Genomic DNA, 25,292 nt, shown 5'->3' on the forward strand with positions numbered 1-25,292 from the left:
AGAAATATGTTACCTCAATCCATCTGGGAATTTTTCTAGCATCATCTTGTACAATCACATCCACTGGAACTTTGACTTTCTCTTGAATTTTTCCATCATCTACATTCAGATTCTTAGAGGGAAATAAAAAAAAAATAATTAAGACACATAGAAATTATAGGTACTGACAAACCCAGATGTATTACACAGATTTGCTGCAAACTACTGTTATTCAGATGAGGATATCCAACAAGCATAAACATATTTTTAATGTATACTTTTAATGTAAAAAAAAAGAAAAATCCCAAGAAGCAAAAGCACGCACAGGCTCTGAAAATCCACAGATAGAAACAGACAAACAAAACACCCATATAAAACAAAAAAAAGAGAGAAAAAAATTAGAAAGCGTTGGTAATGACGGCTACAAGTCTTTACATGTATTTTTAAGATCCCATAAGAATTCATATGCAAATTAAGGGCTACTCTGTAACTCACCTCTATGTAAAATCTAAGAGTATTTAATGAGAAATGGCAATTCATTAATGAAACTTTCGCTTTCTGAAGCAGTGCGTATTAGCTGTTGTCAGAGACATGACACTAGCACTATGCTAAACAAGTAAGGAAAATAAATTCCATTTTTAGTAATGCTTTTGAGCAAGCAGAACACAGGATTAGAATGGCTGCACACGCAAAGCCTGTGTTACACTTTTCTTCATCAATATAAATACTGGGTAGTCTTGATACCCATAGTCTAGTTTGGGAAGCAACAGCAGAAGATTCCAGTCTGCTTTTGTTGAATCATCCACTATTTCAGATTTACTTTTTGTTTTAAATCATGTTACCTACTTTTGTTAGACTCTCAGGTGAATGATCATATTTTTTATAAGTGTTTTCACTTTACGCTTCATCTGATTACTCTTTCTCCGTACCTATAATAGCCTTTCTCAGGGTTGTCTGTGACAATAAAACGTACAGTTTTCTCTAGCATACTAATATTACCAAGACAATAATATTACTTCATACTGGTCTTTATGACATTATTTATCGAAGCTCTCATTTGCTATACTTACTAAAAATGTGTATTAAAGTGCAGACTACATAGAGTCTTCTGCTGACTACATCAACTCATCAGGCAGGTGTAAACTATTCAAATAATTAATAATTTCTATTGAACACAAAATTATTAAATTACATTAGACACCAGAAATTTTTACCTGGAGGTGAACGTCTTCAAATTTTCTTCTTACTGAAACCATTTCGACATCACTCGCTTCATCTACAGTTTGAAGATAAATATAGTTGCACTCAAAACCAAAAGAGGAAGTTTTTAAACACATACAAGTTATTGACTACACTAGTTTCATTTTAGAAAATGATTTTCTACTAAAGCTCTATTACATTTCCATTTCAAGTTCAATTGAAAAGCATGGTTTATGAGTTCATAAATGTCTTGAGGGGAACAAAGAAGAGTGAAGATAATTTGTTTCTTTCCAGTTCTTCAAAATTTATGTTAATTGTTTCATAGAGTAAAACATTTTCAAAGTTCTTTATTTTCTTGGTCTTCAAGATTCACTATTCATTAATGCATAATTCCCACTACATTTCTAAATATCCCAACAAAGATAGCAAGGACCTTCTACCACACTTCATTTTATTAGTTTCTCTTTGTCAAGACCACCTTGGAACTGACAAAATTAGAAATAAGACAGACCTGAGAATATGAAAAAGCAAGTCACAATATTTAAACTCAATTTTTAGGTAGTCTATGGGTATTTTTGTGAATGAAATGCAACAAAACATTTTTTGCTAGATATAGCCAGACCTTCCAATTCATCATTAGCTAAAGTCACTATCTTCCATGATCATAAAACACGTGACTGCATCGTAAGCCCTGATTTCTGAATCTCCCTGGGTTCACCACAGAGAGGGAAAAAGGAGAGGAGAATAATCCTGAAAAGGAAAAGAGTGAGTGAAAAAAATCTTGCTTATGATACCTACCACATCACTGCCTTGTCACAGTATCCCCAAATTGCTAAAACCAGAATGAAAATCTTTTCCAGCTCATCCCATCTTCCCTTTCAGTTCCCTGTCAGTGCAATCATCACCTCTGTGCTATAGAGCTATGATAAAGATCTGTACAAAAGAAATGCTGTCTTTGTGGGAGATAACACAATTTTACATCTTCTGGTGAAGATGTTGAGCAACCAGAGGGTTGGTTTTAACAGGGTACCTGACCCTAGAAGAATTACTAGAACCGAAACTCATACCTGTCAGATTATCAGTTTCTTCCCACATGACCAATGGAAGACAAATTTGTGGTCATTTTATTCACAGGAAATCAGTTACTAAGTGTCAGTAGTGGAGGAAGAAATAAGAATGTTAATGTTTTAATTGGGAGAAGTTTCAGCCTCCAATTTCTGTTGTAACAGCTTTTACTCTTCCTGCCATTGTCTTCTTCCTCCAGTAGAACTGGGCACAAAACTGTCAGATTGCTTCCTAAATGTTCACCAAGACAACCAGACTAGACCACTACAAAAATGGGAGGGTTTTGAGATAAAGGGAACAGCTGCTGTGCCAATGCTCAACTCTATCGCCAACAACAAATTATTAGAAAACAAGCTTGTATTAGGGTGAATTGATCAGTACGCAAGTTGAATATTCTTCTAAGTATGAATCCTCACAAAAGGGTTATTTTACTATGTCTTCAATGTATTGTCAATCATACTTCAAATCACTGGAACATCATTTATTAGCAGAGGGCCATGGCACAGCACAGAACGGAAAAAAACCCCAAAATATCTCCTCCAGAAAATCTAGAAGTGTTTTTAAAAGGCCAAAGGGGAAATATGGGAACACCTTTGCACCTCAAATGCAGAACAGAGAGGAAAAGTGAAAACTCCTACTCTTCTCTCTCGAAAATTTCACCTATAATACAGAAAGCTGTTTCTCTAGAGATGCACTCGAACACTATCATTACCTAAAAGTTGTAACTTATTTACCCCTTTCTCCAAATAAATTCATTTTTCTGTGATAATACCCTAATAGATACAAGATATTGTTCAGAAATAGAAATCACTATATTCTGCCATGCTACTTCCTGTGAAAGCAAAGAAGGTAGCCTTAATTTTCCCTATTAAGGACAGAATAATACTTGCAGGTACATGTGAGAGCTGTTTCACTATATTTTTAGTTGTTGTTGATAGGCTTTGCATACTCTCAGAACAAAAATACTGGATAATACCCAGAAAAAAAGTCTGCCTTCACTGAGAAGTGTGAAGCATTATGTATGAATACTAAAAATGGAAAAAAACTTGCCAAACCCTAAAATTTTAGCTAGAACAGCTAAAGATACGCTTTTTTTCCTTAAGTTAACATGCCCTATTGTTAATCTTTTAGATATTAAAAAACCCACAACCACCAAACAAAAAACACCGAAAAAACACCAAAAAGAAAAAAAAAATTTGCCCAAACACCAGGGGGAATTCCATTTTTATGTGAGGAATCCAATCCTATATCTCTACAGAATCTAATTTCTACATCTTACTGTATTTGGAGATAGCTGGGACTCACCGAGGTTTCTAAAAATCCTCACCAGTCTCTTCCTAGAACATTCACAAGAGAAGGAGGAGGAGTGGATAATAATATTATTGTACACTGCTATGAAGATACCAGAGTCTGAACCACATCACTCATTTATCCCACGAGTACAAAAGACAAAGTTCACTTAGAGAAGCTAAGCTACAGATGCCTCCAAAATTTCTTTCCTGAATTTCATGGAGCAGGTTGAGAAAACACAAAGTCGTGTTCTCTAAATTTGCAGAAATTATTTTATCATTCAAATAGATATTTGAAATTATCCTCTCAAATGATAGGAGGAAACATTTCAGATTGCTATTTCCTATTTACCCTCAATATAGAAGTAATTGTCTGCCTTGGAGACAGCTATATATTTATATGAAGTACTTAATTGAATACCACGGTATTTAAACACCAGCAACTGCTCTTTCAGCCGGTTACTACCTGGCCATAATTTAATTTATGAAAAATAGTAAGTTTTTATATGCACAAGAATCAAAAGATGTTGAGTAATACAAGTTTTAAATGTTTAAAAAAGAGTCAAAGTCTGTTGCCACTAATTAATACAAACAATTATTTGGGAATACAAGATCAAAACCTCCCAAAACTTTGCAGACAGGCCACAAGACTGATGCTGAAACCATAACAAACACCAATGAAGAATTTTTGCAACTGAATGCAAACTTGTGTTTATCCCATCACTAGTATTTAATGTATAATTGCAATTATTAATAAAACTTCTATTGCCACCTGCGCTGAGGTTCCTGTTTCACTGTTCCTTTATTAAGGAAAGGCAGTTGAACATATTCCACATTGGCTTTCCAGCATATCAGGGATTCAAAACTGAAATTTCAGAGGAACGTGTATATTGATTTCACAGTACTACCAGTACTTCAGGCTCTTGCTATTCCTATTCACTACTTGGTGAAAGGGTACAGAACATGTATTAAAATTATTTTTACTATATTAGAAAATGCTCAAAAAGTTATTTGCAATATTTTTCAAAAAGTTAAGAAAAAGATAGCTAAATAGTAAATTAAAAAACCCACCTATATCAGATGTATCCATTTGAGTGTTCTCAGGAGATTCCTTAAAAGCACAATGAAAGGAATTTTAATACATGGTAGTGTAAGCTATATTAACTAACCTCTAGAATTTTCTGCTTTCACTGCTTGCTCAATTGTTTTTGGGGGGTGGTGGTGGTGAAACAAATGCAGTCATATTGCACAAACTTCGTCCAAATGACACCATCTTTATCCACAAATCTGTATACAAATTTACCTTGACTCCTATCTCAGTAGCCAGTGGGGAAAACTGTTTTCTTCACAGCTCTTCCTTATTAAGACAAACAATGCAAGAAGTAGCTATTATCCAACAAGCACAAAAAATAGTTGAGAGATGAATTCTAATCACCAAATTAGCATGTACTGGGGATTTTTTCTGTGCTCCAGTGGATATGGAAAGTTTCTTAACTGCTTACTTTGAACAATGCTTAATTGTTTACTTCAAACAATCTATACGTAATATTTCAAATAGTTTTCTTGCTCTATTTTGTAGAAGTCTTGATAGCGGCATAAATTAAAATGCATAAATGCTTACCATCTACATCTGACATCGTGTTCCTCAGAATTTCTTTTTAAAAAAGTCTAAATCTATTCTGTCCAGTGCAATCATAAAATTAATTTATAGTGGGTTGAAATGGCATCAATAAAATGAGACAATTTTAACTATTATCTATAGAGAACAAATAATTACGAGTGCCCAGCGGGATGGCCCATATCACTCTTCAAATGCTAAATATTTTCTCCTTAAAAAATGAGTCAAAAGAAGCTATTCTAGATTACACAGATTTTACAAATAATAATTAAAAAAGGTTGACCCACATAATGCGTAACTAAAAAGACACTTGATGGTTAAAAGCCTATATCCAACTCTCTCTCTCTCTTTAAATAAATGGAAGAGTAGAATTCAGCCAAAATCCATGGCTGGTATCATTGCACAGGACCACCTGCTCATGATTAATTTCTTAGCTTTGACTACATAGATACGTTTTCCCAAAGAGGCTGTCATGGAATCATAGAATGGTTTGGGTTGGAAGGGACCTTAAAGATCACCTAGTTCCAACCCCTCTGAGATGGCCAGAGAAACCTTCCAACAGAACAGGTTGCTCAAAGCCTCATCCAGCCTGGCCTGGGAGCACTCCCTAAAAGCAGATGTAACGTGCTGCCCATACCTGATGTACCGATGAATGTCCACCTTCAAAATCACTGATCTGTTGCTTTGAAGTTTCTTGGCATGAACACGAGGAAAAGAAATAATTCTATTACAATTCAATAGGTATTCAACGTGGTACCTGAACTCATTAATTCTTCATTCGTATATACTCTATTTTTAAAAATATTTGACACAAATATTCAACAGAGAACATGCATAGGACTCAAACAAAGAATAGGCAAGTGCCAGAACATGTTTTTGGCCAAATATGGGAGACTAATTCTGATCAGATGTACATAGACCACGTTGCTTTCTTCTTAAACTCCGAAGCACCACAGAAAATAAAATTTACCCCTTTATCAGGCGGTATCACTTGAACAAAAGGAAGACAATTGTAAACTTTTTGTGCATTTTCCTTGGCATATGTTGAAAAGGAAAAGACTACTCCTGAAGCCCAAGGATAGAGCCCCAAACCTTTATTGCACCTTTTAGTTTTTGGTAACGGGCCTTCTAAAACTGCTGTGTCTGTCTTCCTGCACAGATAGACCCATTCACAGTCTTTGTGGGTTGTTTCCCCCCACCCCCCTATTTATTTCATAAGAAGTAGGAAAAATAAGAACTGTAAGATCTGTCTAATTTGGCTGAGATCTCCCCTTTTTACATTTAAATCTAGATTTTGTTCTTCTTTAGTTATCAAAAGTCAACCAGACATAAATAAAACCCAAAGCATTAGACCCACAGAGAAGAAATCTTCAAATAAATGCGATTTCCACATAAGGTTATTTCACAATTAGCCACTGAGCTAGATATTGATGCCACTAAAATTACTCAGACTGAAAACTGTTCTGGTGTTGCCAAAAAAAGGTTTATTTGTAACCACTACTTTGATAGAGTTAAAAAAAATTTATCTATAACAAGCTAGAACTTCAAGTTTGTATACAGAAATTTAACCTTTATCCAAAAAGAAGATCTGTATGTCCAAACACAGGACTCTGAATGTACTAAAGCTGTAGTGAGATTTCTCATGATTGGATGCATGTGGTAAACTTGGATTTAAACAACAGAAATAATACACCTGCTTTAGCAGGTATGTTTATCCTACTCGAGACTGTCATTAAACAAGTTTCAGCTTCATGCAGACTTTGTTATCCTTGGTTTTTTTCTGCATTTCTGCTTCCAGATATATTGATGTCAAATATCACAAGCAATTTACTTTTTTCAGGCACGTGGTGAGAAAACTTATGCCTAACTCAGGCACAGAAGTATTATTTAGTCCTACAAACACTTTGTGTTATTTTCTAGGTGCCAAGAAAACATGTAAAGATTTCCCATTTTCTAAGGGCTTAAAGCATATAGAAAGAAATCTAAAGATGTTATCCATTGCTTCTGACATTTTAAAGCAGGAACAACTACAACTAATGTATCTCTAGAAGTCCAATCCATTCTTAAGAGCAACTCCATCTTCAAGAAATGGATTTTGGGACTTCCTTATGTTTAAAATTGAAAAGCTTTTATAATATTTAACGTCTCTTTTTTTTTTTTAATTCTTTTATTTTTCGCTCCATTTATGTTCTATCACCAGTGGCTCTAGTAATTTGTTTCTTTTTCTGACCCACTCCAGACAGACAGGCTACTATGAAACACAAACCAAAGTACTCCACCACATGCTTTATTGCTGTTGAACAAGGCAGAAAACCTGTTTTTTCTGTTTTACATGCTAGGCACCTGTGCACATCTTCTAGCACAGAGTATGCTATTTTTACAACAGAGTGATATTCTCAGTTGGCACAACCAGCTTTCAAAATTGTCTCTTCCTGTACTTGATTATTCACTAATAAGTCCAGTACTTGAACTTCTTTGCATGAAATCACACAAAGTTTACTTTAAGTTTTAGCCCAAAGTTTTCAGACCATCTTTCCCAGGGGTCAACCGTACTTGGTATCATCTGAGACTTAAATTAAGGGTATCCTCTCCTCTACTATTTACTTAAGGAAAGATAAACTAATAACTTGCACAGGATGAATCCTGGAAAAAAATTCCTAATGTTTCCCTTCAGTTTGGACACAGACCACTGATAACTATTCTAAGTACAGTTTTCCAATCAGTAGGAAACTGGGCAATAAAACTACTCTCTCATATAAAATTTATGAAGCATATTATATAACTAGAAAGCTCTGGCTTCAGGCTGTAACCTTCTCTGGAAACGTCTGTTCACTATTCTGCAGAAAACTACAGTAATGCTTCCTTCAGAATATTTTAACAATGCATTATTTTAGAAGCTGAGTAGTGCATTTTCCAAATATATCTGGATTGGGAACACAGGAAGTTAGAAGAACACAGTATTGTCCAAGTGAAATCATTTACTGAGTAAGATGTTTGAAACACCACAGAGGGTGGTGTGTTTCAAAAAAATTTTTCAAGGAAAGAAAGCCTTTGAAGTGGCTAATATATGACAAATATTGCTGCTCTTGGAGGTTGAAATTTAACATACCTGGTCCTCCCTTATTGAGAACTGCCATATATAAAAAAAACCAAAAAAAAACCAAAACCCAACCACCACTCAAAGGATTGTCATTTTAATCAGTGAAACTTTGTGGGGGTACTGGACATTCAATCTAAATAGTAAAACTCGATTCCAGCAAAACTCAGAATTGTGAGTTGGAAAAAATAGCACAAGTTGTATTTCAAGGGGAGGGGTTCACTGATAAGTATTTGAGTCTTAAAAAGATTGCTTAATGTTCACACTTAATAGCACAGAACTTTATGTATCTTAATTGAAAGCACTTATCAGGCCCACCTAACAGTATAATTTATACATTAGCTTTAATAATCCATAGAAGTATGGGAATTTTTTTCTTGGTTTTTGTTTAGGGGTTGTTGACACATGAGTTTTTTTGGGTTTTTTTAAGGCTAGCAGGAACCACAATCAGCCAGTTCAAGCATTTACTCGTGTACTTTCGTGTTTCAAATTAAAAATGTCATTGCAAGATATAGTTTTCTTAAGGTGAACAAAATCTATGAGATTCTATCTTTTATGGTATATGGAAATATAAATGTATCAATACAAATCAGTGCAAGGTTTTTTTTCTTAAAAGCTGTTAACACTATAGCTATTCACCCAACTGCAATATTTAGATATTTCATCCCTTAGATAACTTAAATACAATATTAAAGACATTGCTCAAATTATATAAAAAATTGGAAATATATACATTATCAATTTTTCTGCTTCTCTACCTCATCTATAATGCAACACAGTAAATTTGAAATTAATTAGATCAAGCCTTCAAAGCATTAAAGAACTCTAAGTAAATTCCTCATTTAAGAACTTCTAAGGCATTCATTCAGACCCTCGGTCAAAACAAAAAGATTAGCGAAATATTTCCTGTAAAAGGCTTAAAATACCATATCTTTGAAAAACCTAACTTTCTTTTTGAGCTTTACTGCAGATTATAGACAATTTTTTTTTTTGTACTATTCAGCCCCATCAGCCAAATGGGGCGATTAGAGGCAAAAGTCTGGACCATCTGAATCTTTTTGTACCAGACCCTTATTTCCCAGCTCTACATTCAAATTTCTTAGGCTGATTCAAAGGCTATACCTGAACACTGTACAGAGAGAGTAGCTAGGCTGTGTTTTGTCCTCAAGTGTTCAGTATAAAAGTTTCTCAGATGAATGTCAGAAAATAAGCAACACTGAAAAAAACCATGTCCAAACCTTAAGAAAATAAAGCCCAACATACCTTCACTGTATTACACATGAAAATTTCCCCCCATCACTTATCCCAGGGAAATATATGTTTTATTGGCACATACAGCTCCTTTTCAGAACAGAGAAAACGTTCACGTCACACCAATCCCCCCCCACCAAGAGTATCATAATTACACTTCGTTGTGCAGTTTGTCTTCCATCATGATACTCGATCTCTAGTAAAGTAACTATACTCTGCCTTTTCCTGCAGGCAGCCTGATTCATTCAGATTGCAGAATAACCTACTACATTTTTGATAGCTCATCATGCAAACTCACGAGATTCTTTTAATACATATTTTTTGATATGCCTATTTATTTAGTTATTTTTAAAAAGCTAGCAACATTCAAATTTATCCACTTGTACAAAAATCAGGGCTGGAATTTTTAGATTCAATGAGTATCTGACAAAACTGACAAGCACAACAAAAAGTTCTTTGGTTAATTGATAATCAACTTTGATTAACTATCATATCAAATTGATATTTTAATCAACTTGTTATGATAGCAACATCAATTATAATGCATTTACTCATCTTGAACATTTTAAATTACATTTCTGAACCCTTACAAACATAAGTATTGTTGATTTATTGGGGGGTTTCACCCCACAAAAAGCAGTGAGTATCCTGAAGAGTTTAGCATAAACCCAGAATGTCTTCTATCAAGTCAAGACTCTTTGGATAACATGACTTATAGCACCTTTTCTTTAACCCTTACCTGCATTCCTTTGACTTCTTCTATTATGCTGCAATTAGAAATAGGAAAAAAAGTCAGAAGAATCTTAGAATAGCAGAATTAGTTTAATCATTGCCTTTATTTACTTTGGTATATTCCACAACTAGACACTTCTTAAATAACCATTAAATTTCCCTCAGATTTCCCATGGCCTTGCCAGAAAAGCCACAAGTACAGAGTAAAAGTTGCCTGATCATTCACTTTTTTCTACACTGTTGCTGTTAAAATCAATACAAGAACATAACATTGGCCCACATAAGAGGCTAAGACAGAGAATTTCTCTTGCAGTCCTTAATGGATTTAGACAGTAAAGCTGTGCAGCAATGCTTAGCAGTTTATGCACAAGGTATTGCCGGGGTGGAAAGGAGGGGGAATCATAAATACAACCCCTTTTTTGTCTCCATTAAATCCACTCTTTTTCCCTAAGACTGAATTTCATTCCTCACCCCCTCACCCTGTGGGGTTCAGAACAGCTCCTGTGTAAACTGCCAAGGCACACTACAGAGGTAGTGCCTTTAGCCTGACACAGTGAGTGGTGAGACTGCAAAGATACTTCAGTTACTTTAGCATTATTTTACAGGGAAAAAACAAAAAAGAACGTAAAGTTGAAACCAGGAAGCCTCGAGGAATTGAAGAGCTGATTACCTGAACAGAGACAAATTGATTCAATGACAACCTTCTGATGAGATCCAAATGTACATGTTCCCAACAGATAGCAATTTAAAAAAAAAAAATTTTCCTGGTTTACTAGTTGTGCTAACCACCGATAAACGGTCATCTATTTTAGTCTATATCATCTGAAAATCTTAACCAAACTATCCTAAATCCCTGTTATAAAGCAGATGTTGACCTCATTAATTAATACCTCTTAAAAATATTATATGGCACAGCAAGATTAGAATGTAATACTAAATATATATATATAAAAATATGTATCTTTATATATAAAGAAATATTGCTGCATTTTGACTGCATAGTAGGTCTATATTATTAGATACCTTAAGTATTTCCTTTCTCCATTTTTTAATATTCTTGGTTGACACATTTCCCCATTTTTTTGGTCCTAGAAATAGCAAGAAATATCAATATTAACACCATCCATACCAAACATCACTGTAATAGACATAAATATTTAAGAACATATGACACAGTAACAAAACATTATCAAATCTGAATAGCCTCCAACACAATTGCAGAAATAAAAACTTAAGAGGAAAACAAACCAAAAGAATATGGTAATTTCAAGTTAATTGTGAGGTCAGGCAAGGAAAAAAAATAATCAGACGCACTGAGTCTGAAAACCCTGAGCTAAAATTCAAAGAGCATTACAGACAAATTCTTCTACTTTTTAGATTTCATCTAATGAATGCAGACTACATGGTATGTGAGGTTACTTAAAGCCATAATGAAGGCTTTACAAGACTGAGGTTCATATTAATTCCATATTGAATAGAGGTTACTAAACCAAAAGCATAACCAAGCTTTTACCAATCCAAAACTGTTTATTACAGTACTGTATGAATGTTTCCTCCCTCTCCCAGTGCAAGCTTCCCAGTCTGTAAAAGCCTTTGGTGCACTGTTAGCACTTCCTGTGCATGTCCAGTAAGTCCTACTCTACAGGAATTAATAAGGCAATTTACATATCATAACCCTCATGTCAGTGATAATAAAAACTGGCAGAACATTTCATTTCCCAGTAAAGTCACCAAGATCTTAAGTCACAAGTCCCATTAAAACCTTGAGCAACATATTTTAGAACAACAGCTTTTGTCACAATCAGCTTTCCATAAGCATTATCTCTCTCTAATGGATCAACCATTACAATGAGATGGCCCAACATGGGATAGATTTATGCTGGCCACATGGGAGCACTCAATGAAAAGTTAAAGATACTAACTTCCTAGTCCACCCTGACCTTTGGCATAACAGAAATTCGTCAGAGTGGTATTCAGAATACTAAGTGGAGATAAAACTACAGAATCCATTCATGCACATCAACTCCTGCTAATATTTCCATTCCTTCCGTTGTCTTCTCCATTTTGATTATTCTTCTTACAAGCCATCCAAACATAAACCATTTTTATCCTGAACTTTCCTAATAACTCTCGTCTTTCCTAAAATGGATCAAGCAATGGACTAAAATGGTACACAAAAGTAAACTCTTTACACATGTACCAAAGTTTACATATGAAATGTCTTACCTAAGTGAACAAAACTGAATATCTGTTGCACTTAAAGGTTCTACAGCTGCCAACAGTTGCATTCTTTAGCAGGTCTAAATATACAGCATATAAATATTGAAGCTTTTAGAAGTTCTTACCATCAGGTGTATCATAAGTGAGAGTTTCCATGGAAACAAGGTAATCATCTTCAAAAGGATGATTATACTAAATAAAAAGGACCATTAAATATTAGAATAAATGATTAAAGCAATGGTTTTAACACAAATGATTTAACAATTGTTTTTAGGACAATTTTGTTTTATCCAAAACAAGAAATTATCAGTGCGCTGGTTTATTGGCCAAAGTCAGAAGTTGGCAATTTGGAAATATAGGATTACTAGGGGAAAAAGGTATATTTTAAGCATGTATGCAGGCCATTCAATTCCAAGGCATAACCAGGAATGACAAAAACGGGCATCAGAGATTTCTCAAAAGTGGTTCAGTTCCTCTCTTACAGTTTCCTCCAAACTTGGTCTGTAGTAGCTGAAGGCAGCCCCATAAAGCTACAGCTCACGACATGGAAAAATATCCAATCCGACACGCGACGAGGAAAACGTCCTAGAGCCAGACCTGGCCACGTGCCAGCACAGGACGTTTCCCTGCACAGGGAAGCTTACACCCCTGGATAAACACACGCATCTCCGGGCGGAGGCGTGCCATTCCCGCACTTTTAACACAAAATAGCTCTGAAGTGAGGAGGATTCCTGGAGGGAGTCTCCCACTTCCCGCAGCTTCACAGAAAATACCCCATCTCGCGCCAGCGATTTGGGGCGAAGGGCACTGTCAAGTCAGCTCGCACTTATGATTATCATAAGTCGCTCATCCAAGCCTGGCAGCCCCAGGTTTGAGTTTTATGGATGCATTGCGGGAGCGGACCCTTGGCCAGCCCCCTCCTGCCAAGGCACAGCGCAGATTTCACGGCTGCTTTTGGCCCCCGCCAAGGCACCAGGACCCCCCCGCCTCCCCGCCCGCCTCGGCACGGCGCCCGGAGCCCGCGGCCTCCCGGGCCCAACGGCTCACCCGCTCCAGGATGCGATTCACGGAGGCCATGAAGCGGGCACTGCTCTGCCGCAGCTGCTCCTGCAGCTTCGCATCCACATGAAAATCCATGGCGGGGCCGCTCCCCTCGCGTCCGGAACGGAGACCGACCCCAGCCCCGCCACCACCGCGGGACCCCCGCGCCGCGTCAATTCAAACCGCGCACCGCCCCCCCGCTCGCCGCCTCTCATTGGCTGCTGCTCGCGTGGGTGGGCGGCCTTCCTCATTCTGATTGGCTGCCAGATCTGCCGAGTGCCCGCCCACCGCTCCCCCTCCTCCCGGCGGTGGGCGCAGGGCTCGCCTCGGGTTGGGCGCCGAGGTGCTGTTCTACCCGGCAACGGCGGCTGGCGCGAGCTCCCATTGGCTGCGGGGCAGCGACGGCCGGAGCCGGGAGCGGGAACTTCCTGCCCCGCGGCGCTGCCCTGGCGTGGGCACAACACCAGCGTTTAAAAAACTGGGACGGGCCACTTCACGTGAAATAGATGTCAAGGGACTGCCTGCGGTCAGGGCGACTTGAGGTCGCCGGCCGGGCAGCTCCAGGGAGAGCTGTACAAAGCGTTGTCTTCCTGTCGGATTCGGCAGAGACGGTCAGAGGACTCGGGGCTGGGGAATTTCGTGTTAAATGGCTGCCATGAGTCACGCCTTTGCCAGTCACTCCAACTGGTCCCGTAGCGTTCCAGGCTGGAGGCCACTGAGGAGAAGTCAGAAGCGCTCGGATGATACTCTCCTGGGGTCAGATTCTGTGAGGGGCGCTGGAACCGGCACGACCAAAAGCGTGACCTGCCCACTAGCATTGATACTGTGGACATCATCCCGTTCCTCCCCAATATTTTTCATTCCCTTTCTATAACTAGAGATTTTAAAAACAACAAAATGCCACCAGCGCGTCAGGTCCCCTGGAACCTCCCATTATGAAGACCTTCACCACTCTGCGAATGTAAAGACAGAGATGTGTTTTTCGTAGTGCCTTCTTGTCTAAAGCTGATTGGTATTTATCTACTTACTGTTTATTCAGACATAGTAAATGTTATTTTTTAAATGGCAGAGCTAAAGAGAAATGTACCAGTTCATCCATTTTAAAGCATGATTTAAGGTATGATTTTTCTGCCACCACTGCACAAACCCCTGTGTTCAGTGGTTAAATCACGTGTGTGTGGTGAGCAAGCCACCCAGAACATTAGTGAAGTGTTGATTTCAGCTTGCAGGAAGAGGAAAGATGAGTGTGGTAATTCCAAGCTGACAGACTAGATCTCACTCCTATATTTGTCACTCTTCTCCCATCATGACGAATGCAGGACAAATCATCTAAAAAAACTGCTAGAATCTCACTGATGATCACCTAATTGCCTGTTCTTTATTTTATTGATACCCACCTGGCAGTGGATTTGCAGAAGCTCTCAGCACTTTATATTCACTTTAATGGGAGCTGTACCTTTAATATATGAAAAATCTATTATAAACTCATATAAACTTCCTAAGATTTGAAAATAATAAATAAAGTGTAACTACCATGAATAAATCAGAATTTCTGTATCACAGATTGACTTGACAAAAACTGTGGGCACTTAGTAGTTTGAACTGAGTCCCTATAAGCTTTCCTTTCCATAGGTAAAATATACTACTAATTTTACTCCCCTGAATACAGGAAAAATAATTTCTGTGATACTTTCAACATTGGCATAGTTTGGAATAGTAGTAGAAATTTTATTAGTAGACAAGTAAGTCTATATATATATTCGGGCAAGCTTTACATGATGTGAAGAAAAAGACCTGATGCCTCACACTTAAAGAAGGATAAAAGAAAGTATTGGGTAACCAACTATTCAATTCTTTCAACAAAGTGCTAATTGCATGGAAAAAATACACCATTAAGTTTCTTGTGGGGAAAAAAAAGCACATTGTAATGTCTCTGGGTTTTTTCACCATAGGTTTTAGGGTCATCATGGCCTTCATTATGGTGTTTTACTATCCCCTTGCAGTGCTTTGATAACTAAAGATTGAAATACAATGCACACGTAGGATGTGATGAATTACTTTTCTCTGACATTTCCTGGCTTAGGACTCACTCATTTTACAACCTTAATGTCTTTGAATTCCTTAATAGGTACTTTTATACTAGAAATAATATAAGTATCCGCCTATGCATTTTATATTTGAGGTAATCACCAACCTGTTATGTCAGTTTTATTGGTAGAAGATCAGTCTTTTGGCAAATCTATCCAGGAGATACTTTTGGCTGTTTTGAATTCATGCTACACCTCAACAGAGTGACAGGAGCACTCAATTGCAAAGAATTTCTTCTACCACCCCTTTGAGAAAATGAGAGTGACATTCAGCAGTTGTGCATTAAGACTATCCTAAACCAGCAGTAACTGGTAGATTTGATAATATATAACCAAAAATTTCAAACTCTATGACCTTAGGAATCACAAAGTCAACAAAAACTGGCTAATGCTTGGGTGCATTTATGTAGACTGCGAAGCAAGGTAGTGCATCAAACTTTAGACAAGCAGAAGAAAGAAAAGAAGGAAGAGCTATGGTGTTAAAACCTTGATGTAAGGTCCCTACACATCCCTATAGGAAGCAGCAGCTGTTAATTTGTCTTGTGTGACCAAAATTACCTATTTTTTCTTAACATTCCTCTGTAGTCCTTTTTGTGTCTGCTGCTCGTCATCCCTTGCTTACTTGTTGAGATTGTAAATTAACAGGGGCTTCCCATTTGTCTTGTGTTGATGCAGCACCTGAGACAAATTCCTTGTCTCAGTTCTGCTCCAATAAAGATACTTATCATGAAACTATTTCTGAAGTCATGAATAAGCTGAGTACTGGGAGTAGTAGTTTGCAGTCCTCATTGAGTGGAAGTGACTGTGTTGTACAGGTGTAACTGTGCTATGTGCCGTTGTCAGAGACCGGATTCATATCTCACCGGATTATTTGATTGATGGGTTGAATAAACTGTTGCCTGTGTGTTTGTCTGGGGGGGGGGAGGGCTAGGATTAGGCCTGGAACCAACATGGTGCAACCATGCAGAGCATATGACAGGGAAAGCCACCCGGCTGAGCAGTCAGTAAGACTGCCTGGTGGCCCACCCACATCACACCCCCTGGAGCCTCTAATTCTCTGTGGCACCCCTCACCTTGGCTGGGGGGACAGTGAGTGGCAGTGAGCCAAAGGTCCTGCCTAGGGGGAGTGGCCACAATAGCCAGAGTCTATGAGTAGACAGGCATGAGGTGTCCATCCCCCTTGGCCTCTGCCCTCCTTACCTGTCAAGATGTGACCTTTATAGTAGTAATTGCGTTTTTCTGTTCCCTTTCTCTATTCTTCCTTCTCTTAATCTCTCTTCCTTTACTCCTTGTCTGTATTTCACTTAAGTTATGGGTAGTTCACTTAAGTTTGTGTTTGCTGGGTTTAACAAAGGTTCCCTTACTATAGCAATGCTTGGTAGTTTCAGTAACCTGTTGTAATGCTTTTGTGAAGTTGCATACTATTTCTGTTAAACCCTTTTTGCCAAAACCCCTATATTCTCACCAAATTAAGAGAAGTCTCTTAGAGAAAAGTGTGTAGTTTTTCTCCAAATGTGAAGTCAAGGTACCAAAGAATCAAAAGCCTGAAATAAAAGTGTAACACCTGGTAAACCATGGAGCTTCTAAACCAGGTTGTAACAGCCATGAGGAAGCAGGGATCTTGGACAGTACCAGTGGAGAGGTGAAAATGTTCCGGTCGCACAGTCAGTACACAACCAGACTTCTGAGTCTTTGCTCTTAGACGGGTTCTCACTCTTGCTCTGCCACTGGGAAATGGCACGTTGCTGTCAGCAGGAAATTTCTACGGCTTGAAGACAGTCACTCTCTTTTAATCTTGTGACTAAGTAAACAGTGAACATTGTGCCATTATAAGAGAATATGTTAATATGATGCAGAAACACACACATTTCAAGAAGAAAACTTCTTTGGTGCCTGTGTAGTGCTAGAAGTTTGTCCTCTGTTCTGTCCATCTTCAGCACTTCTATTGAGTATATCTGTGCAGAAATCTTTGACAGGAGATTTAACCTCAACTATTCTTTGATTAGTTTGACTTGTAGAAGATAATTTTTGGGACTGAGTTGTGTGTGCCATTGTTTACCCTGTGGTTTATTGCCATATGTAATTGTTTTATTCATGCTGTTTATTCATATTTGGAGAGGGCTGTGTCCTCTCCAGCTCATTACTTAGTCCAGCCTCAAGCTGTATTTTATCCTTTTAATATTTTTATCACTTTTTTTATAGGTCAGAACATCTGCACTAAGTGATCATTTTTAGTATTCTGCTCTGAACTCTTTCCAGTCAGTCAATATCTATGACTACGTAGGCATCTGGAATAATAAATAATTTTCTGAAAACAACCTCTGAAGAACCATATAAAAAGCAATTTACACATCTATTCTCTGTAAATGTTGATCTTCAGATACAGCCAAAACATCACATTGACTATTGAAATGACAAACTCATCTCTCTTCAGTATATTTCTTCCAGATTGCATGCCGCTCTCACCCTTCGTACAGCAGAGTATGAAAGTGTAACATAACTGCTGTTTTCCAGAAACTCCGCTTGTGTCAAGTCAGTGAATACAATTAGGGATTCAGAGACTGTACAAAAACACTGAGAAGTGTGGAGAGGGTAGTAGCTGTAGGCATACAGAAGAGCTGGCTGCCTGTGTAAAAGGGAAGCGTGAGCATCCCAGGAAAACACCGCAGTAAACGAGTCAGCACAGGCCAGGTGCTGCAGCAGTCGCTGTGTACCATCACCTCTGTGAGGAGCCTTGCCTTCCCTGCTCTCCAAGAGGTAGGAGAGAAAGCAGTATTTTACTCCTCCTTGCTCACAACCCCATCCAAAGTCATAAATTAGTTTCCTCACATAAGGCAGCCCCTGCATGAGTGTCTGTTAAACAGACAAATGTTTCCAAACCTTATCATAATTAAACACACCCAACCACTCCATAACTCTGCTTATATAAAGCATAGAAGAAAACAAAACAAAAAACCAGACACAGTTGGCCATCAGGAAGGCATCAAAAATCTTGCCTGTCAAGCCAAATACTTTGCTGAGTTCCCAAACACAGTACTAGGTTGAGCAACAATATTTAGCTCCCTCTTTCTGAAAATAGTGTGCAGGCCTGCTGGAAGCACATTTGAGCAGGCTCTAAGGCTGTGCTAGCTGGATTGTTTGTTTTCTGAGGGTTGTGTACTGCCCTCAGTTGTCAAGAGCATATGTAATTTTGTTTCTGAGTAATTTTATTAGTTCCAGTCTAATCAGTTCTCTGCCAGAATGGGACTTCACTATTTTAATTTTTTTTCCTAGTATACTGGGTTTGGCTGGGATGAATCTAACTCTTCACAGCAGCCCTGTGGTGCTGTTTTTTGGATTTGTGGCTAAAATGGTATTGGTAAGACTTTTATTATGTGGCTATTGCTGAACAGTTCTTGCAAACACAAGGCTTTCTTTTTTTCCCCCATTGTCCTGCTCCTCCCCCACTCCAGTGAGTATGACTAGGTGGGATCTATGCAAGAAGTTGGGAGGGGACCCAGAAGGACAGCTGACCTGAATTGACCAAAGGGATATTCCATGCCATATAGCATTACGTTCAACAATAAAAACTGCGGTAGAGGAAGAAGAAAATGAGGGATTTTTCATAGAATTTCATAGAATTTCATAGGATCAGCTGGGTTGGAAGGGACCTCCGAGATCATCAAGTCCAACCCTTGATCCACTACCGCTGCAGTTGCTAGACCATGGCACTAAGTGCCACATCCAGTCTTGTCTTAAAAACCTCCAGGGACGGAGAATCCACCACTTCCCTGGGCAGCCCATTCCAATTCTGATTACCCTTTCTGTAAAGAAATTCTTTCTAATATCTAACCTAAACCTCCCCTGGCATGGCTTAAGAAAATGTTAAACTCTAATTCAATGAAAACATCTCATACCTGTGTCATACAGGCTGCACTGATTATTATTTCCTCTGAATTAAGCTAAAGTTTTGAAAATTCATCCACAAAGCTTACTTCCATGTTGGCCATTGCTTGGAGACCTCTTCTGTGGGAAGTAGCGAATCATTGCCTTTGCATCACTTAATTTTCATGGGGTTGTTTTCCCTTTTTCCATCACCTACTGAATTTTCTTTATTTTGACTCTTGAGTTTTCTTACATTTCCTCCTCCTATTCTCTCCCCTGCCCCACTGGGGTGCATGTGGGTGCTTGGCTGCTGGTGGGACTCAACCTACAGAAGCTGGTTATTTCTGAAGCCTTCTGGTCACTGAAATATGTCTGACTGTAAGCTCATTTATAAAGGCAGGTCCCACGTTCAACCACCATCTCTGTGAATTGAGGAACAAGCAATTACTAGGACAGCAATTACCTTGAAATGGTCAATGCTCTTTTCCATCACGTGTGGGAATGGAGAAGTGAGAACAAATATAATTTTTAATCATTGAGGTCTCAGGGTACAAACCTCAGGAATCTGACCTAATAGCATTGTACTATCATTGAAGCAAAGGATGAGAATTTCCTTGAAAAGGAATGAGTGATTCTTTTCCCTTTCACTACTCACCACTTTCCTCAGTTCTCAGCCTCTGCTGAAACTGTCTGGATTAAATTTTGCTCCAAACCCTTCACTCTCTCTGGCATTTTGTGGAAGTAGCTCCTGCTTGGATTGGCAAAGAACTGAGTGTCACCAATGTGCTGAACAAATGCCACAACTCAACAGTCACATCATGCCTCTTGCACAGATGTCAAACTGTTTCATAAAACATGGCGAGAATTATTAACCTTGCTTGAGAGATAGAAAGCCCAAGGCACAGAGCTAAGTGAATTGCCCACAGTTTTGTGCGTGCTGGTGGCACATTGGTGAATAGGCTGTAAGCACATATACAGTTCTAGTCTAGCATCCCCCTGCTTGACAGTATTAACATCTAAATATTCATAGCCAGTTCCCCTGGGTGCTTTCACACACACCAGTGTGGAAGGCTCAGGATTTATCCCCAGGATGCTGGTCCTCCTGAGGCACGCATGACTGCCTGTCATGTCCCATCTGATCTCCCTTTGAAGGAAGGGAGGCAACCATTGCGTGTGACCTCATCCGTTCCTGCCAGCTTGCACAAATGAATGATCGCAGTCGGATACATTGGAAGTGGTATCAAAGCATGTCCATGTGTAACAGAAGCCACTAAAAGATGTGCTGTAATCAGCACTGCTACCTAACCTGTGTCCTGCATGAGCAGATTAAATTGTTTTAAAATGTTTGAACACAGCGCTCATTGTGATCAATGTCATTCTGTTGATCAGATCAGTGGGAGTGAAGAATAAAACCACATTTACTCAACAACAAATATTGGCAGTGCTTCCGAAACAGGCCAAGGGCTTATTGAAAAGAATATTGATTGAGCCAAGAAAACATCAAGCAGTTATAAAAGTTTAATCATATTCTCATTCAAGCCTGCCTTCAGTGCCAGGAATTAAAATTCCCCCGTCTCCTGAGGCCGGAAGATACATTTCCATAATGTTCTGTAAACTTCCAATGCTTTGCATCTGTACCAAATGGTGGAATTATTCATTGCAAATGATTTAGCTGAGATACATGGCGCTTTCTGCACTGAGTGTACAAATTATGCACAAACAGGCTGTGATTTTTTGAATGTTTCTTATTTGCAATTGTTTAACAAAAAGCTCGGCAAACGAGTTAGCCTCGAAGGTATTTTTGAAGTGGTCAAAACAAATATTTAGTCTTCATGATTCAACAACATATGCCTGGTCCCTCGAATCAGATGAAATTAGAATGATTCCACAGCTAGAAAAGATTAGTTTCATTAAAAGAATGTGTCTATGTCTTTATTAGAAAACTGCTGATAAACATTTGCAGTTACCTGAGAGAGCTACTGTGTGTAGAGAGTGAAAGGCCACATTCAGGATGGCATATTTTGGCACAAGTGCTGCGGCAGTGTCCGGTTATAAAAGTTGTATGGGGTCTAAGATCACAGAATAAGTTAGTATTTGCCAGGAGTAAACAAGAAATAGTTTTTCTGGGCTGCAGTTTTGCAGACTCACACCTGTCTAAGCTAAGCTCACTGCTGTGGAGAACAAAAAGAAAACAGAGCTATGCCTGAGCTGATGTTTCGCTTACTCTTTCAGTCCTCTGCCTCTCTTAGATCTGTGGTAATCTTCATGGACGTCAAGTGTTGCTGGGTCTGTCCTGCAAAGGAACATGTGAACATAGCTGGGGTAGCAGTATCTCAGTTGGCTTTGGCTTCCAAATAACTGGGACTGCAGCACTAGCAAGGGTGGTAGGGTTCCACAGGGCATGGACACTTCCTCTACACACGTGTGAGAGTCCTCAAACATGCTGCTGTATTCTCAAGGATTTTAGTATTCTTCTCCAAGGATTTTTGGCTCAATTAGCATTGTGTGGCATGTACACCCATGTGTTGTAAAATTGACTTATATCCTACCCAGAATAAGGTGTGCTGGGCATCCTTCCACCATTGCAAAGCTTATAAGAATTCACGGCTAAAAGGTCAGTGGGCGGCACAGATATGTCTTGATTGTCTCAGACCCTGACTCCTGATGACTGTGAACTGCAAAATGAGGAGTAAAACCTATCTGGACTCATAGGCTTCAATTTTCTTTATCTGGCCTGTCACTTCTGAGGTGCAAAAGACAGTCGCATTGCTGCATGGAGTTCTGAATTTCTGCCCTTCCTCTTTCTTGCACTCAACCGTTCAGTTGCTTTCTTCTGTGAGATCTCTTCAAGGATGTAGGAGGAAATTTCATATATGAAGAATACTTTAAAATTAAGATAAGGTCTTTGTGAAGGTGACTGAAGGACTGGGGTGCAGAAAAAAAAATAAAATCAAAAGGGATATGTAAAGACCTGGCAGCTGGAGCTAGGGTAGAAAATAAAAACCTGTGATGCATTGGTAGGGGTAGCTTGGGTGCAGATGGATACAAATAGGAGCAAGGCCAAGAGAAACAGGGAAAGCCTTGAAAAATTTCTTGAACCATCAACAGATGCACAGAGTGTGGATGCTTGGAGGCCCTTTTCTCAAAGCAAGAAGGAGAAACTACATTTCTCTATTTGAAAGCAAAAAAAAACGACCAACCAAAACAAAACCAGCAAGAAGATATAAACTAATTCTTCCTATGATTTATCTGGGAAGGAAACAGTAAAAGTGGCAAGTGCAGAGCACTGGGTTCTGCAGAGCTGTTTTGTCCTGAGGCACCTTGCCTAAATTGACTTATCCAATCTTGCATCTAACATTCATGGATTCATAGTAGAGTACCCCTAGCTGCAGCTGTACACCTGTTGCACAAGCCGGTACGATGCTTCCTGATGGCACCTATGCTTAGAAATGCCCCATTTGAGGACAAGTTCCCAGCCTACAGTGTTATACCCCAGTCCTTCACACATCATCCAGCAGCACCCCTAATGCTTATTGTGTGACTGAGCTCTGTGTGTGTTTATTGTGCTGCTTTGATGAAGTGAATGTTGTGCTCCCCATCACTTCATCCAACATTTTGAGCATCACACAACACCATGCTCAGTTAAAGATTCAGTTTGCTTTTTGGCACAATTCGATCAAATAATTTAGAAAGAAAAAGAAAGTATTGCTTTGCACTTTTTTCTGCCTTACTCTTATGATGCATGAGGTTAAGATTTATTTGCTTAGACATTTCTATGCGATTAGAGAAGGTCTGGTAAGGTGGACACAGACCTATATTGTGAGGTGGGGGGTAAGATTGTCTCAACAAGGAGAAGGGTGCTGGGAGGGAGCAAAGAAGCTGCTAGTCAAGGGGTTGTACCTTTTGCTTATATGTTTTAAAGGTGATACCATACATGGATTAGCAGCGTGTGGGGAAACAACAGATGATGAGGAATCATTTACAGATACAGAATAGGATTACTTTTAGAGGGAAAATTGGAGCTGGATTTATAAAGCTCACTGTGTCTGGTCCCCATATTACTGCAGGGGTTGTAGTGAAATTGACTGCACGAAATCTCCTTTAAGAATAAAGTTTGTGATTGTTCAGGCTGCTCTATCTCTGCACTCTTTTCGGTATCACGGAAACATGGAGATTGATCTGTAGCCAAATACTAATCTCATAAACTCCACAAAAACTAACACCATCTGTGGCAATTTTTACTGCAAAATTACTACAACATGTGAAATGCATCTCTCAGTCTGATAAGCAGAGCCTTGTCATGGGAATAGTGTCACAAGGCCTCCTTGTACCATGGCTCTCATTTCCAGATGTCTCTGTTTTAGATATATAGGGAAATATGCTCTATTATATCTCTTTAGTAAAAAGGAAAGTTCATCTTCTCAGTGTGCCTTGAATGTCAATGCAAAGCAGAAATGAAAGAAATTAAAGTAAGCAGCACAAGTAGCACATATGTAAGTAAACAGTTTTCTCCATCGCAGAGCTACTCAGAAAGTACTTTCAGATGCAGAAAGCCATTTTTATCTGTCCCCTTCTGCTTGTTCTCAGGGTCTGACTCCCTCTCCCTCAAGCTTGCAGTAGTACTTTGAACAAGTAGAAGAAAGCAGAAAGGATTTGGAAAGGGGGAAAAAGCCACCTCAGCCACAAGCAGACCGAACAGTGGGAACAGGAGAAAAGACAGGGACAAAAAACCCATCATAACCCATTCATATCTGATTTTCTTGCTCATCACATAAATATTCCCTCCTGCCAGCAGCAGACTGTTTTGCCACAAACATGCTTTGCCATAATGATTTTCAGGAGAAGTCAAAGGGGAGGGGCTAGAAGGATTTTGATTTCAGGATTTCTCTTCTGTCTGAAACAACAACATTAGTGGGCAAGGGAATGGCTCCAGATATCGTTTATCTGGATTCTGTAAAGCTTTTGTCTTCTCTCTAAATTGGAAAAAGATGGATTTGATGGGTAAACTGTGAGATGGATAAGAAATTGTTGGGATGGTTGTATCCAGAGGGTAGTGGTCAATAGCTCAGAGTCCTAATGGACAGCAGTGACAAGTGGTGTCCCTCAGGGGTCTGTACTGGGACAAATGTTATCTAATATCTTCACTAATGATGAAGGGATTGAGTGCACCCCCAGCGAGTTTGGAGATGACACCTAGCTGAGCGGTGCTGTTGACACACCTGAAGAACAGGATGCCATCCACAGGGATCTGGACAAGCTTGAGAAGTGGGCCCATGGGAATCTCATGAGGTTTAACAAGATCAAGTGCTGGTACTGCACCTGGGTCAGGGCAACCTTCAGTATCAGTCCAGGCTAGGGATGAACAGAATGAGAGCAGCCCTGGCGAGAAGGACTTGGGGGTGCTGGTGAGTGAGAGGCTGGACATGACTCAGCCATGTGCACTGGGCTGCATCAAAAGCAGGTGTGGGCAGCAGGTCAAGGGAGGTGGTTCTGCCCCTTGACCCTGCTCTGGTGAGACCCCACCTGCAGTGCTGCATCCAGCTCTGGGGTCCCCAGCACAAGAAGGACATCTGCCTGTTGGAGCAAGTCCAGAGTAGGGCTATCAAGTTGATCAGAGGGATGGAGCACCCCTTCTATGAGTAAAGAATGAGAGAATTGGGATTGTTCAGCCCGAAGAAGAGAAGGCTTTGGGGTGGGCCTAATTGCGGCCTTCCAGTACCTCAAGGGAGCACACAAGAAAGATGGAGAGAGACTTTGGATAAGGCATGTAGTGACAGAACAAGGGGGAATGGCTTTAAACTGAAAGAGGTCAGGTTTAGATTAGATATTAGGAAGAAATTTTTTACTGT

The 25,292-nt window shown here is 39.2% G+C and overlaps 1 protein-coding gene across 4 annotated transcripts in view; it reads right to left on the bottom strand.

Annotated features, from left to right (window-relative positions):
* Positions 1-13,662, bottom strand: part of HJURP (Holliday junction recognition protein) — a 22,927-nt gene extending 9,265 nt beyond the window's left edge. For all 4 annotated transcript variants that reach the window (XM_017807871.1, XM_017807870.1, XM_017807869.1 and 1 more), the window contains exons 1-8: positions 13,499-13,662; positions 12,577-12,643; positions 11,255-11,319; positions 10,239-10,266; positions 5,789-5,844; positions 4,605-4,644; positions 1,194-1,255; positions 14-112 (exon numbers count right to left, since the gene is read on the bottom strand). In XM_017807871.1, coding sequence (XP_017663360.1) covers positions 14-112; positions 1,194-1,255; positions 4,605-4,644; positions 5,789-5,844; positions 10,239-10,266; positions 11,255-11,319; positions 12,577-12,643; positions 13,499-13,588 — 507 coding nt within the window. In that variant the 5' untranslated portion in view covers positions 13,589-13,662. The remainder of the gene's footprint in view (positions 1-13; positions 113-1,193; positions 1,256-4,604; positions 4,645-5,788; positions 5,845-10,238; positions 10,267-11,254; positions 11,320-12,576; positions 12,644-13,498) is intronic.
* Between the last annotated feature and the right edge of the window lie 11,630 nt (positions 13,663-25,292).

The sequence above is a fragment of the Lepidothrix coronata genome, unplaced genomic scaffold, assembly GCF_001604755.1.
Source record: "Lepidothrix coronata isolate B3197 unplaced genomic scaffold, Lepidothrix_coronata-1.0 Scaffold21, whole genome shotgun sequence".
Taxonomy (NCBI): Eukaryota; Metazoa; Chordata; class Aves; order Passeriformes; family Pipridae; genus Lepidothrix; species Lepidothrix coronata.